Genomic DNA, 9,585 nt, shown 5'->3' with positions numbered 1-9,585 from the left:
TACCCTCCCTCCTCCCTCCCTCCCTCCCTCCCTCCCTCCCTCCCTCCCTCCCTCCCTCCCTCCCTCCCTCCCTCCCTCCCGAGGAAACTTTCCTGCCCCATATGTGACAGTGTGCTTGGCAGTGGAACATGGACATTGTCGGGGTCAAGTCCATCACCGCTGAGGTCGAGCTGCTGGCTGGTCAATATCTGGGATTGTTCCGACACTTTCTGCTCACCTCCTCTCACAGCCATTACCACCTTCTTCACGCGCGTGGGGATCACTGCCAAGGACGTTGGAATCAAAGTGAACTCCCGCAAGGTCATGGCTTCCATCCTCAAGGCGCAGGTCCGTCAGCTCCTTCTCCTCGCCGCCCGCTGGCATCGTCTGACTTTCGTTTCAGGGCATCAGCGAGCAGCAGTTCGCTCCTGTCTGTGTTGTGGTGGACAAACTTGACAAGATCGGCCCCGAGGAGGTTCGCGGCCACGGCCTCCTACCTCCCACCTTACGCTTCCCAGGTCACCAAGGAGCTTGTGCAGCTGGGCGTGTCAGAGAAGACAGCTGGGACGATCATCGAGACGATGAGTGCTAGGAGCGTCGAGGAGCTCTCAACCATCGCTGAGGTCACCGTCCTCCACTCTCGTCATGCGCCGTCTTGTGATGCTGGTGTCATGCAGGGAGCCGATCAGGAGGGTCTGGACGAGCTCAAAGAATTGTTTGTTCAGGTGATGGGAAGGATGAGTCTACAAGGCTGAGGGAGTGAAGGAAGGGAAGGCGGGTAGTTGGTTTGAGAGGTGACAAGGAGGGGGAAGGGAAGGAGAGGTATTCAAGGGAGGCACTAGGAGCAGAGGACGGAGCAGAGGGGGGGAAGATAGATGGTTAGCAGGGGGAGGTGCAAAAGGGCATCAAGAAGGGAGGATGGGAGGGCAGTGAATTTTTTTTTATTTTGCTTTATCTTGCAGGCCGAGGCCTACGGCTACGGAGATTTCATGCAGTTCGACGCGTCCGTTGTGAGGGGGTTGGCGTATTATACCGGCATTGTGTTCGAGTGCTTCGACCGCAGGTCCACTGCCGCCCCCTTCTCTGCCCGCACATCTCCTCCTGCTCCTGCTCCTGCTCCTGCTCCTGCTCCTTATCCTCCGTTCTTCACGTGTTCGACTCCTCTTGACCGACCTTAATTGCTCCTGACGCGATTCGTGATGATGCTGCAGTGGAGAGCTCCGTGCCATCTGCGGAGGAGGACGATACGATCGCCTGCTGTCGCTCTATGGATCGAAACAAGAGGCAAGCGAAGTGAAGGGAGGAGGAAGACAGGGAGAGAGGCAGGGAAAGAGTAGCAGGGAAAATGGATGAGTGATCAAGGGAGGACGAGAGAGGGAGAAGAGGAAGAGGAGGAAGGTCGTCTGATCCTCTCCTCAAGGTTCCCTGCGTTGGGTTTGGCTTCGGCGACTGCGTTATCATGGAGCTGCTCCAGATGAAGAATCTCCTCCCTGACTTCCCCCAGCTGACCGACTTCGTCGTCGCCGCCTTCAGGTGACTTTGCGCCTCCTCCTCCTCTCCTGACCTCGTGCCCAGCAAGGATATGCTGCCCAACGCGCTGACGGTGGCTGCCAAGCTGAGAGAGGCAGGAGCGACGGTGGACATGCAGGCAAGAGCAGGAAGGGGGAGGGAGAAGGGCAGGGGATGAGCGATACGTCAGGTGGAGCTGAAGAAGAAAGTCGGTCAGACCTTCGACTACGCCAACCGTGTGGGCGCGCAGTACGTGGCGCTGGTTGCTCCCGATGAGTGGGATAAGAACATGGTGAGGGAGGAGAAACGATGCGAGGGCGAGGAGGGAAGTTGAGGGAGCGAGGGAGATGGAAAGAGGAGGAAGGGAGGCAGCAAGCTAATGATACCGCAGGTTCGTGTGAAGGATCTGCGTATGGAGGATAAGGAAGCCAACCAGAAGGATGTAAGCGAGTAATTCTTCTATCGCTCTTCAAGCTCACTTGCTGCTGCAGATTCCTCTGGACAAGCTTCACGAATGGCGAACATTCTTTGGCTCAACTTGATTTGCTTGGCACGCATGTTGAGTGAAGAACTTCAGTTGACATTTCCTGCTCGCTCTTCCTTCCTGCCGTTCCACTGTCGAAGCCTCGGGCTTCCCTCTCCATGATCTTCGTCGTCGTAGTCCTTGCACCAAGATGCTCGTCGTGCTTACACATCACATCACCTATGCCTGCTTCCGATCCTCTACTCGTTTTCAACTCTCAACTCTGTTGTCCTACCCGTCTACTTCTCCTCTCTTCCTATTCCTCTCCCCGTCTCCTCCTCATTCTCTATACCTCAAAAAGCTTCTCAACCTCCCGCATCCATCTGGGGTGGGGTGATCAAAGAGAATTTGAGGGGTGGGGTGGCAGGCCGTTAGTAGGTACGCGTGTAGTTATGGTAGCCCAGTAGGTATGAGACGAGGAGGTGCTCGAGGACGAGGAGCGGGAGAAGGAGCAGGAGCAAGAAGAACAGAAGGAGGAGCAGAAGGAGCTGGAGGAGGAGCTGGAGGAGGAGCAGGGGCAGCAGCGGAAGCAGGAAGGGATACAGTATTGCTGAGGTAGCCCGCGACCAGACAGGATGATGTCATGCAGCCCAGGAGCGCATGTAGACTGAAACAGGGGCGAAGAGGATGACCAACGGGATTTTCAACCTAGAGAAGTTCAGAAGTGAGGTGAAGGGTCGAGTCAAGCTCGTGCGAGAGGCGCAGGAGGAGGGGAGGCTCAGCATCAACTACATCCGCAACGAGTACAGCCATGCACTGGCAAAGCGCCACGTCGCTTCCAGCGTGTCGAACCATGAGGACGGAGCGGAGACAGCCGTGCAGCACCAGCCTTCATCGTCTCCCAGCAAGCACAAGAAGCTGACATCCCTTGACCCGAAGCGAGGCATCCCCCCCACCTCCTCCTTCCTGGTAGACGACCCTCTGCGAGCAGGAAGGCTGCAGTGGGTTCACCCGGAGAAGTGGTACTCCCTTACTCCCCTCAGCGCTCAGAGCTCGTGCGACATCGAAGACATCCGCTACCAGTATCACAAGCCTCGCCTCCCTCCTCGCCCCAGCGAGAGCCCGTACTCCGCCCTGCCCACCCGGGTACTTGAGAACCCGGTGAAGGTGGAGACGAAGACGAGAAAGAAGAAGGGGGCCTCCCATTACGCGGATACTTCTTCTTCGCACAAGGTGATCTATCCTCTTGCTCTCACTCTTCTTTCTCTCTGTTCTAGTTCTCCTTGCTGTTGCCCTTTTTCTTGAGGATGTTCTCTTTCAAGTTTATCCTTTGTTTTCGTCCTCGTCCTCAACACGTTCTCCTCGTTCATCTTCTTCTCTTTGAAATCCTGGACAGGTCCCTGTCAAGACCTTCGGGCACATGAGAAAGTGTCAGAACCCCTTCAACGAGGGTTGGAAGATCGCCACCTTCAAGCCCATTGACGAGCGGCTCATCCCCTACCGTGCGGTGGTCAAGAAATGGATACCTCAGAGCAAGTACGGCTTCCTGGACTGGGACGGGCAGGAGGTGTTTGTACACAAGAGCCAAGTGATGGACAACGATCTGCAAGTGGGAGAGCACGTGCTGTTCGAGGTCAATACCCTGGGCAAGCATCAGCTAGAAGCTAAGAACGTCTCGTGCGGATGAGCGAGAGGGTGTGGTGTTGATGTGCGAGCAGGTGAGAAAGTACAACGGGGAGGACGCGATCCCTGAAGGGATGGTGAGCGGAAAATAACTCTGCTCTGCGAGTGCGATGAGACTGAGCGAGGGGCTGCAGCATCCGGAGTACTATCGTGACCTCGTCACAAGAAGAGATTATGCTGAGGTGACCAGCCTGCTCCATGTCCGATGAAACTCAGCTCCTTGTGCGCGCAGGAGAACAGAAAGATCTTTGCCACGGGGTTTTGGAAGTATCCTCCGTCGGAGGAGACGCTGGAAGCAGAGAAAGGTGAAGCAGCGATGTCTTTCATGTCTCATCAGCCCTGCAGGCGGGCTGGGACGCATGTTCTCTCCCTTCGAGCATGGAGTGAAGAAAGGCGGGCCTCAGAGTCCGTCTGCTCTCGAGTCGGAGGTCACGGCCCCATCAGCTCTCGTCAGCCCCTGACGGCAGGTGGCAGGAGAAGGGACCGCAGCTCGGGCAGAAGCTAGACCGGAAGCCATGGCTCACCAAGTTCATCGCCAAGTCTGCTTCGAGGAACCCGCCGAAGATGCCAGGTGACGAGGCGAAGTGCGAGAGCGAAGCTGATGTGACTGCAAGCCTGCGCCTCCTACTTCACCTCCCCCACCGTGAGCTCGCGGGACGAGCAGGCGCCGGAGAAGCCTTACAGGTCTTGTCCTGAAGATGTCCACAGCTCGATCTATGGGCTGATGACTTTACAGCACGCTGGATGCAGCCTACTTGAGCCCTACGTCCTTGAGGGGACAGCGAAGCTTCTCCTCCGAAGGGTCTTGGCTGCTCACTAGGGACAAGAGATCTTCACTCAGTCTAGAGAAAGAAAGATCCAGCTTCTTCTAAACACTCTTGTGCTGTCTGTCACCTGACTTGTACACCGCTTGTCCTGCTCTCAATACCTCCGCTTGGGAAGCATAATCCTTCGAACTTCGCAGCATGAGTTGACCGCACACAACACCACACTCTACACTCACCTCTTATCCTCGGCACCATCACCTTCGCCAAGGCTAGCCGAGGGATCAACGGAGAGCTCATCTTGGCGACTGAGAGGAAGGAGTCAACAGCCCCGCAAGTTGTTGATCGATCACTCACGTGATATGCTCACGAGGTCCGCCGCTGAGACTGCAACAAGGGCATGTCAGCGACCGGCGCCAGCGCATGAGATATGAGGACCGTTGCGGATCCATTGATCGAGCGCGACCTTCCTTGAGAGGATAGGGTCAACTCTCAGCGCCATCTCGTACATGAGAGCGGCTCGTTCCGCCTTGCCTCGCACAACTTGCAGGTAGATAGCATAGTTGGCGAGGTCTTCTGCACTGATAGGATCCTTTGAGATCCGAGCTTCATACCAGCTCTCGATGTTCCGATACTGCCGGAGGCTTTCTGTCTCCTCGTCTCGGCTCCCTCCGTCTCCAGTGCATCTTAGGCTGACGGCGCGCTGCATGACGTTGAGGCGGCCTGGCCACCGGCAACTGGTGGGGATGTAGGAGATGGTGGGGACGATGAGCTGCGATAGGACGAGGAGCAACGACACAGACGCGAGATTTCTGCTCGTTTCCATCCTCTCACTGATCAAGACATGTCTCTTCGGAAGTGCCAGAGAAATCAAACCTGAAAGCAAGACGTCAATGACCGGCATCAGTCAAGATCAACGGATAGCCCCTTCCCACCGTTCCTATATCTTGTCGCTGGTCTGGCTCAGATCTAAAGCTGTCTCCTCCTGCATTCAGAGAACTACTATCCAAGAGCTTGATTCAGTCCCTCCCTCCCTCCCCTGCCTCTCCTGCACCTCACCCTCCGCCTCTACTCTCCATCCGTTCCATCATCCCCTCTGAGAGATCTTTCGTCAGCATGCTCTGATCATGATCCCTCCTTCATGTCGCTACCATCTCGCTTCTCCTCTCCCTTGCTCTCCATGACCTCCTTCACCATCCTGCCCTCCTGCGGTTTCTTGGGCTCGCCATGGGGGACGGAAGCGGACGATCATTCATCCATGAGGGGTAGGTGGGTAAGGTACCAGTCTATCTGAGACAGAATCATAGAGCAAGTACCGGGTACATGTATTTACTTGGTGGGTAGGGGTGGAGGAATGGATGCGTCCGCAAACTCGCAATGGCGAGAGCGGAAACGGGGAAAGAAGGCACATAAACATGGCTCCGCTGCGCAGAAGATGCGCATGAGGAAGAGATTTTGAAGGGCAAGGCGAGGGAGACTAGTAAGAGACCAGCTGCTAGAATGGTGAAGGAGGATACCCCATCAAAACGAGATTTCGTGACTTGGGTTTTGTTGGCAAGCACTGGCCTTTGATCCTCCATCTGATGATGCCTGCTTTGAGAAGCGAAGGCATGCTTCATACACGAATCACCTTGGTTTTCCTCTGCTCTGCAGTGTCGACAACTTCCTCGAATAATCGTCAAATCCGATCCCCTGCTCGCTCACTTCGTGGCGACCAACTCGCGGCATGCAGGCAGAGGCGCGAGCGAAGCATGGTTCTGAACCTGACCAGCGCCATGGCTTCCTGCAGTCGGTGTGAGGCATTGCGTGGAGGTGGTTGGGGATCAGGTAGTTTGCGCTCATGGCGGGTTGAAGGCTGAGATGGTGAGAATCGTCAGAGGGCGACCTGCCAGATCGAGACTACGACCTCTACAATGCTCGAGACGAGATGGAATACAAGTGCGGCATGCCCACACTCCACTCACGACTGACGCTTCTCGATTATCAGAGCGATGAAGAAGCTCGGAGGAGGAGGGTTCCGAGAGCGGAGGTGCACTGCTTGTGTCTGTGCTCATAGGCACGATGACCTGGGAATGCAGTATGGAGCGGCAGAGGAGTGAAAGCAGAGCGAGAAGGTGAAGATTGCCTACCTGTCATGATTATGATTTGATTCATTTTGACATTCAGCATCGAACGGTTTGTTGAGCATGGAAGGAAGAAATCTTGTTTGGTAAATTCCTTTGCTGAGCAGGAGTCAGAGTCGCAGAGGAGGGAGGAGGGAAGAAGCAGACATGAGGTGATGAATGTGTCAGGTAGAGCAAGAGATCAAGTCATTTCTCCCTCGTTTGTTGTAGGGAATATGTCATGCCTGATTGGGGGGAGAGACCGATGTCAAGTTCGCTTTTCAATCTGGAGGTTTTGAAGAACGACAGGTCTGATCGCCTTTTGCAAGTCTAGCAGCTTAACAGACGAGCAGCGTCGTCAACAATTTTCAGTTGAAGTCAAAAGCATTCTACACTGTGCGTATTATCCAACCACCGTTGCGCTGTTCTCCCCATTTCTGACATCTGGTTATATCTCCCCTAATCCACTGTCGGAAGGTTGGAAGGCAGAAAGAGACAAGTGATATTTTGCTGGAGCACCCATCAGTTTCTAGAGTGCATGCGATCTTGCAATTCAACAAGTTGGTAAGAGCATTGAACAAATCTACCATTGTAAGGGTTGTGGAGACGAGAAAATTAGGGGGGAAGGCTGGGATTGGGGCGAAGTCTGATTGGACATGTTAGGGACTCTGTTTCCTTTATGACATGGGGAGCTCACATGGGACGTACGTCAACGGAGAGCTCCTGCAGAAGAAGTGAGAAATGATGATGGCGATACAACGTGATGGCTGAAGTGGTCCTCACTCAGATATTACCTGCTTCTCCGCAACAACGACGAGCTGAAGTTCGGAAGGTTTGGCTCCCCGCTCATACATGCCTGATCCACTCTTGACTTTCGTTTGTCTGATCCCTCTCACTGATTTGATTCTCAGATCTGCCAGAGTGTTCCGTGTGCGGATCTCATATACCGGCTCGAAGAACAACTCTGACAGCAGGAGGGTCGCATTCATGTAAATGTCTGTGCTGACAGTACACATCGTCTGAACCTGCCTTTGCTGCTCGACGTTGCAGGGGGGAAGACTCTAGTGAGGTTTGCAAAGCTGTAGAGGCAAGGAGATGCAAACTCAACATGTTGTATGTCCATCACAGGAATCTGCTCGACTCTCTGATCCTGCCAGCATTCAGAGATCACAAAAGAAGAAGATCAGTGAGTGAAGAGGTTGGTCATGGATTGATGTAACAGTGGACTTAGGGAAAGCCATCGGAAAAGTCTTGATAATGCAATCAGAAGAAAGTTTGAGTTCCCGACATGTCAAGTTTCGTTCTTGTGTATTTGTTTTTCTCACCGCTACAACAGAACGAGACTGTGAATGAGCTCCGTCGCCGTCTCAAAGTAAGATTGCAACGAATCCTTTTGTACTTACCTTCAGCAACCAAGACATTGTTGTTCATTTCTTGCATCATTAATTCTGAATGTTCAACTATGCCCAACTTTCTGACTTTTCTGCTCAATAAGATCATAGAATACACAGAACGTGATCTCGAGAAAGCAAGAGAGGGTACTATTTAACACGAGATTCAATCGTTGACATCTTGTCATTAGGGAAGGTGGGAAAGCTCGACGATTTCAGCCACTCGAAGCAAGCAACCAAGCTTCTGACGTTAGAGAACAAGAGTAAGCTCTCTTTGCCTTTGGTCAGTTTGTTTACACATTGGTGGGACGAAAGTTCAAAGGTTGGAAGATAGACTCGAACAGTTTGTAACCTCCTCTATCATCCCAATAGTGGAGGAGAAGGAAGGGGGCAAGAAAGTGAAAGGGTGACCCTCTTTTAATCGTCAACAAACATATCTTACCATGCTTGCAGCAACACGTTTTCATTCGTTCCAGACCCTGGTTATCACATTCACTTTGAGGGTGGTGGAGTTCTTTACTGATGCTCTTTTTGGTTCAGAATTGTTTGAAGAAGCAGAGGACGCAATTAGATGTGACTCATCCGACTCAGCTTATTTCTTGGTATGGAGGGAGGAAGAGTAGAACGGGCAGCAGATGCAAAAGAGGCCAGAGCAGAAAATGAACTAGTGTGATTCAGTGAGGTTAGCGTTTGTAGGGTAGACGGCAATTGTTGTGTAGGCGATGATGAAACTGCCAGGATGATGGCAACCGGGGTAATGTCTTGCGATCGAGAATCGCGAGGCTCCAAACTTGTTTATGGTCAGGTTGTTCCTTTGCAGTTCTTGCAGCGACTTCTGATAACAACTTCGCAGTCCGAAAACAAATAAGAAAACTGCAGGATGACATAAAACTCGTTGCAAAGAGGCTGTCTTCCGTCAAAAAGAAGGGGAAAGAGCATGATTCGGAAGCAGATGACTGGTATGTGACAGGCACCTTGAAATCTTTTTCTAGGGCTACTGCACATTGAAATGGCTCTTCTGATGCTCCAACAGGAGAAATTTCAAAGAATTTCAACCTGGCACGACGACTCCCATGGAAGAGCCAGAAGAATACAAGAATGATGACGAGCGTTTGCAAGACGTGCTGGTTTGCAGTGATGCATGTGTTGTGCAAAACCTTAGTATCCATGGTTTCCAGGAAGATTACTTTCAGAAGATGCACAAACTGCAAGAGAGGTAGGAAATGTGAAATAGTTCACATGTTACACCGGCTTGTGATTGTTTTCATTTGACCTTTCCTGTTGTTGCTTTCCCCTGTGCATTCCTCACCCATACTCACAAAAAAAACTTGTGTACTGAGCTGAATCGATCAGAATCGAAGCAAGGATTGCAGATTATGATGAGCAGGCAATCAAATTTCGATCCCATCTCCCACCTTCCCCCTCCCCTCCCCCCTTTCCGCCTTTTCCTCTCTCCTTCCGTCCCTCTCTAGTTCTTTCTGTTCTCTTCAGTTCCCCCACTGGCTCATCCCTCCCTTCCGCCAGATTTTCTACCTTGCCGAATCGCCTGAAGCCACCGACGAGGGTTCACAACTTGTACATCCGCTTCTTGACCCTTCTGCTCCTTGCCTGACACTCTTCAGTTGTCATCGATTGAAGGGCGGAAAATCCCCCAATGGGTCCTAGGTCACCCGAACACTTTCACTTCCATCCTC

General features: G+C 52.8%; 4 protein-coding genes across 4 annotated transcripts in view; 2 read left to right on the top strand and 2 right to left on the bottom strand.

Moving 5' to 3' along the window:
* Window positions 1-2,070, top strand: part of GUITHDRAFT_87963 (hypothetical protein) — a gene marked incomplete at its 5' end in the record, with an annotated part of 2,958 nt that extends 888 nt beyond the window's left edge. Inside the window, 12 exons of the mRNA XM_005829757.1 lie at window positions 123-180; window positions 230-327; window positions 383-454; window positions 498-602; window positions 657-704; window positions 942-1,042; window positions 1,191-1,272; window positions 1,400-1,512; window positions 1,555-1,627; window positions 1,679-1,780; window positions 1,880-1,930; window positions 1,980-2,070. Coding sequence (XP_005829814.1) covers window positions 123-180; window positions 230-327; window positions 383-454; window positions 498-602; window positions 657-704; window positions 942-1,042; window positions 1,191-1,272; window positions 1,400-1,512; window positions 1,555-1,627; window positions 1,679-1,780; window positions 1,880-1,930; window positions 1,980-2,030 — 954 coding nt within the window. The 3' untranslated portion in view covers window positions 2,031-2,070. The remainder of the gene's footprint in view (window positions 1-122; window positions 181-229; window positions 328-382; window positions 455-497; window positions 603-656; window positions 705-941; window positions 1,043-1,190; window positions 1,273-1,399; window positions 1,513-1,554; window positions 1,628-1,678; window positions 1,781-1,879; window positions 1,931-1,979) is intronic.
* A 1,622-nt stretch (window positions 2,071-3,692) lies between these two features.
* GUITHDRAFT_153449 (hypothetical protein) lies at window positions 3,693-4,517 on the top strand. Its single transcript, XM_005829756.1, has 7 exons — window positions 3,693-3,711; window positions 3,769-3,816; window positions 3,867-3,939; window positions 3,980-4,062; window positions 4,109-4,205; window positions 4,249-4,318; window positions 4,371-4,517. The coding sequence occupies exons 1-7, from the start codon at window positions 3,709-3,711 to the stop codon at window positions 4,504-4,506; spliced, it is 510 nt and encodes a 169-aa protein (XP_005829813.1). The 5' UTR covers window positions 3,693-3,708; the 3' UTR covers window positions 4,507-4,517.
* A 38-nt stretch (window positions 4,518-4,555) lies between these two features.
* Window positions 4,556-5,595, bottom strand: GUITHDRAFT_111201 (hypothetical protein; the record flags this gene model as incomplete). Its single annotated transcript, XM_005829755.1, has 5 exons — window positions 4,556-4,590; window positions 4,638-4,706; window positions 4,756-4,785; window positions 4,837-5,274; window positions 5,550-5,595. 5 exons carry the CDS (start codon window positions 5,593-5,595, stop codon window positions 4,556-4,558), a joined length of 618 nt encoding a protein of 205 aa, XP_005829812.1.
* A 1,598-nt stretch (window positions 5,596-7,193) lies between these two features.
* GUITHDRAFT_140971 (hypothetical protein) lies at window positions 7,194-7,921 on the bottom strand (the record flags this gene model as incomplete). Its single annotated transcript, XM_005829754.1, has 4 exons — window positions 7,194-7,223; window positions 7,295-7,502; window positions 7,526-7,650; window positions 7,904-7,921. The coding sequence occupies 4 exons, from the start codon at window positions 7,919-7,921 to the stop codon at window positions 7,194-7,196; spliced, it is 381 nt and encodes a 126-aa protein (XP_005829811.1).
* Window positions 7,922-9,585: the final 1,664 nt, after the last annotated feature.

This window comes from Guillardia theta, assembly GCF_000315625.1.
Source record: "Guillardia theta CCMP2712 unplaced genomic scaffold GUITHscaffold_50, whole genome shotgun sequence".
Classification (NCBI taxonomy): Eukaryota; class Cryptophyceae; order Pyrenomonadales; family Geminigeraceae; genus Guillardia; species Guillardia theta.
The sequence above is the reverse complement of the archived record's forward strand: the minus strand, read 5'-3'. Positions and strand labels throughout refer to the sequence as shown.

What these genes read in the sequence shown, in the direction of transcription:
- GUITHDRAFT_153449 (XM_005829756.1), top strand. An exon ending in CAAGAAGAGATTATGCTGAG is followed by an intron (nt 3,817 to 3,866) that starts GTGACCAGCCTG and finishes TTGTGCGCGCAG; the next exon opens with GAGAACAGAAAGATCTTTGC. An exon ending in GACGCTGGAAGCAGAGAAAG is followed by an intron (nt 3,940 to 3,979) that starts GTGAAGCAGCGA and finishes TCAGCCCTGCAG; the next exon opens with GCGGGCTGGGACGCATGTTC.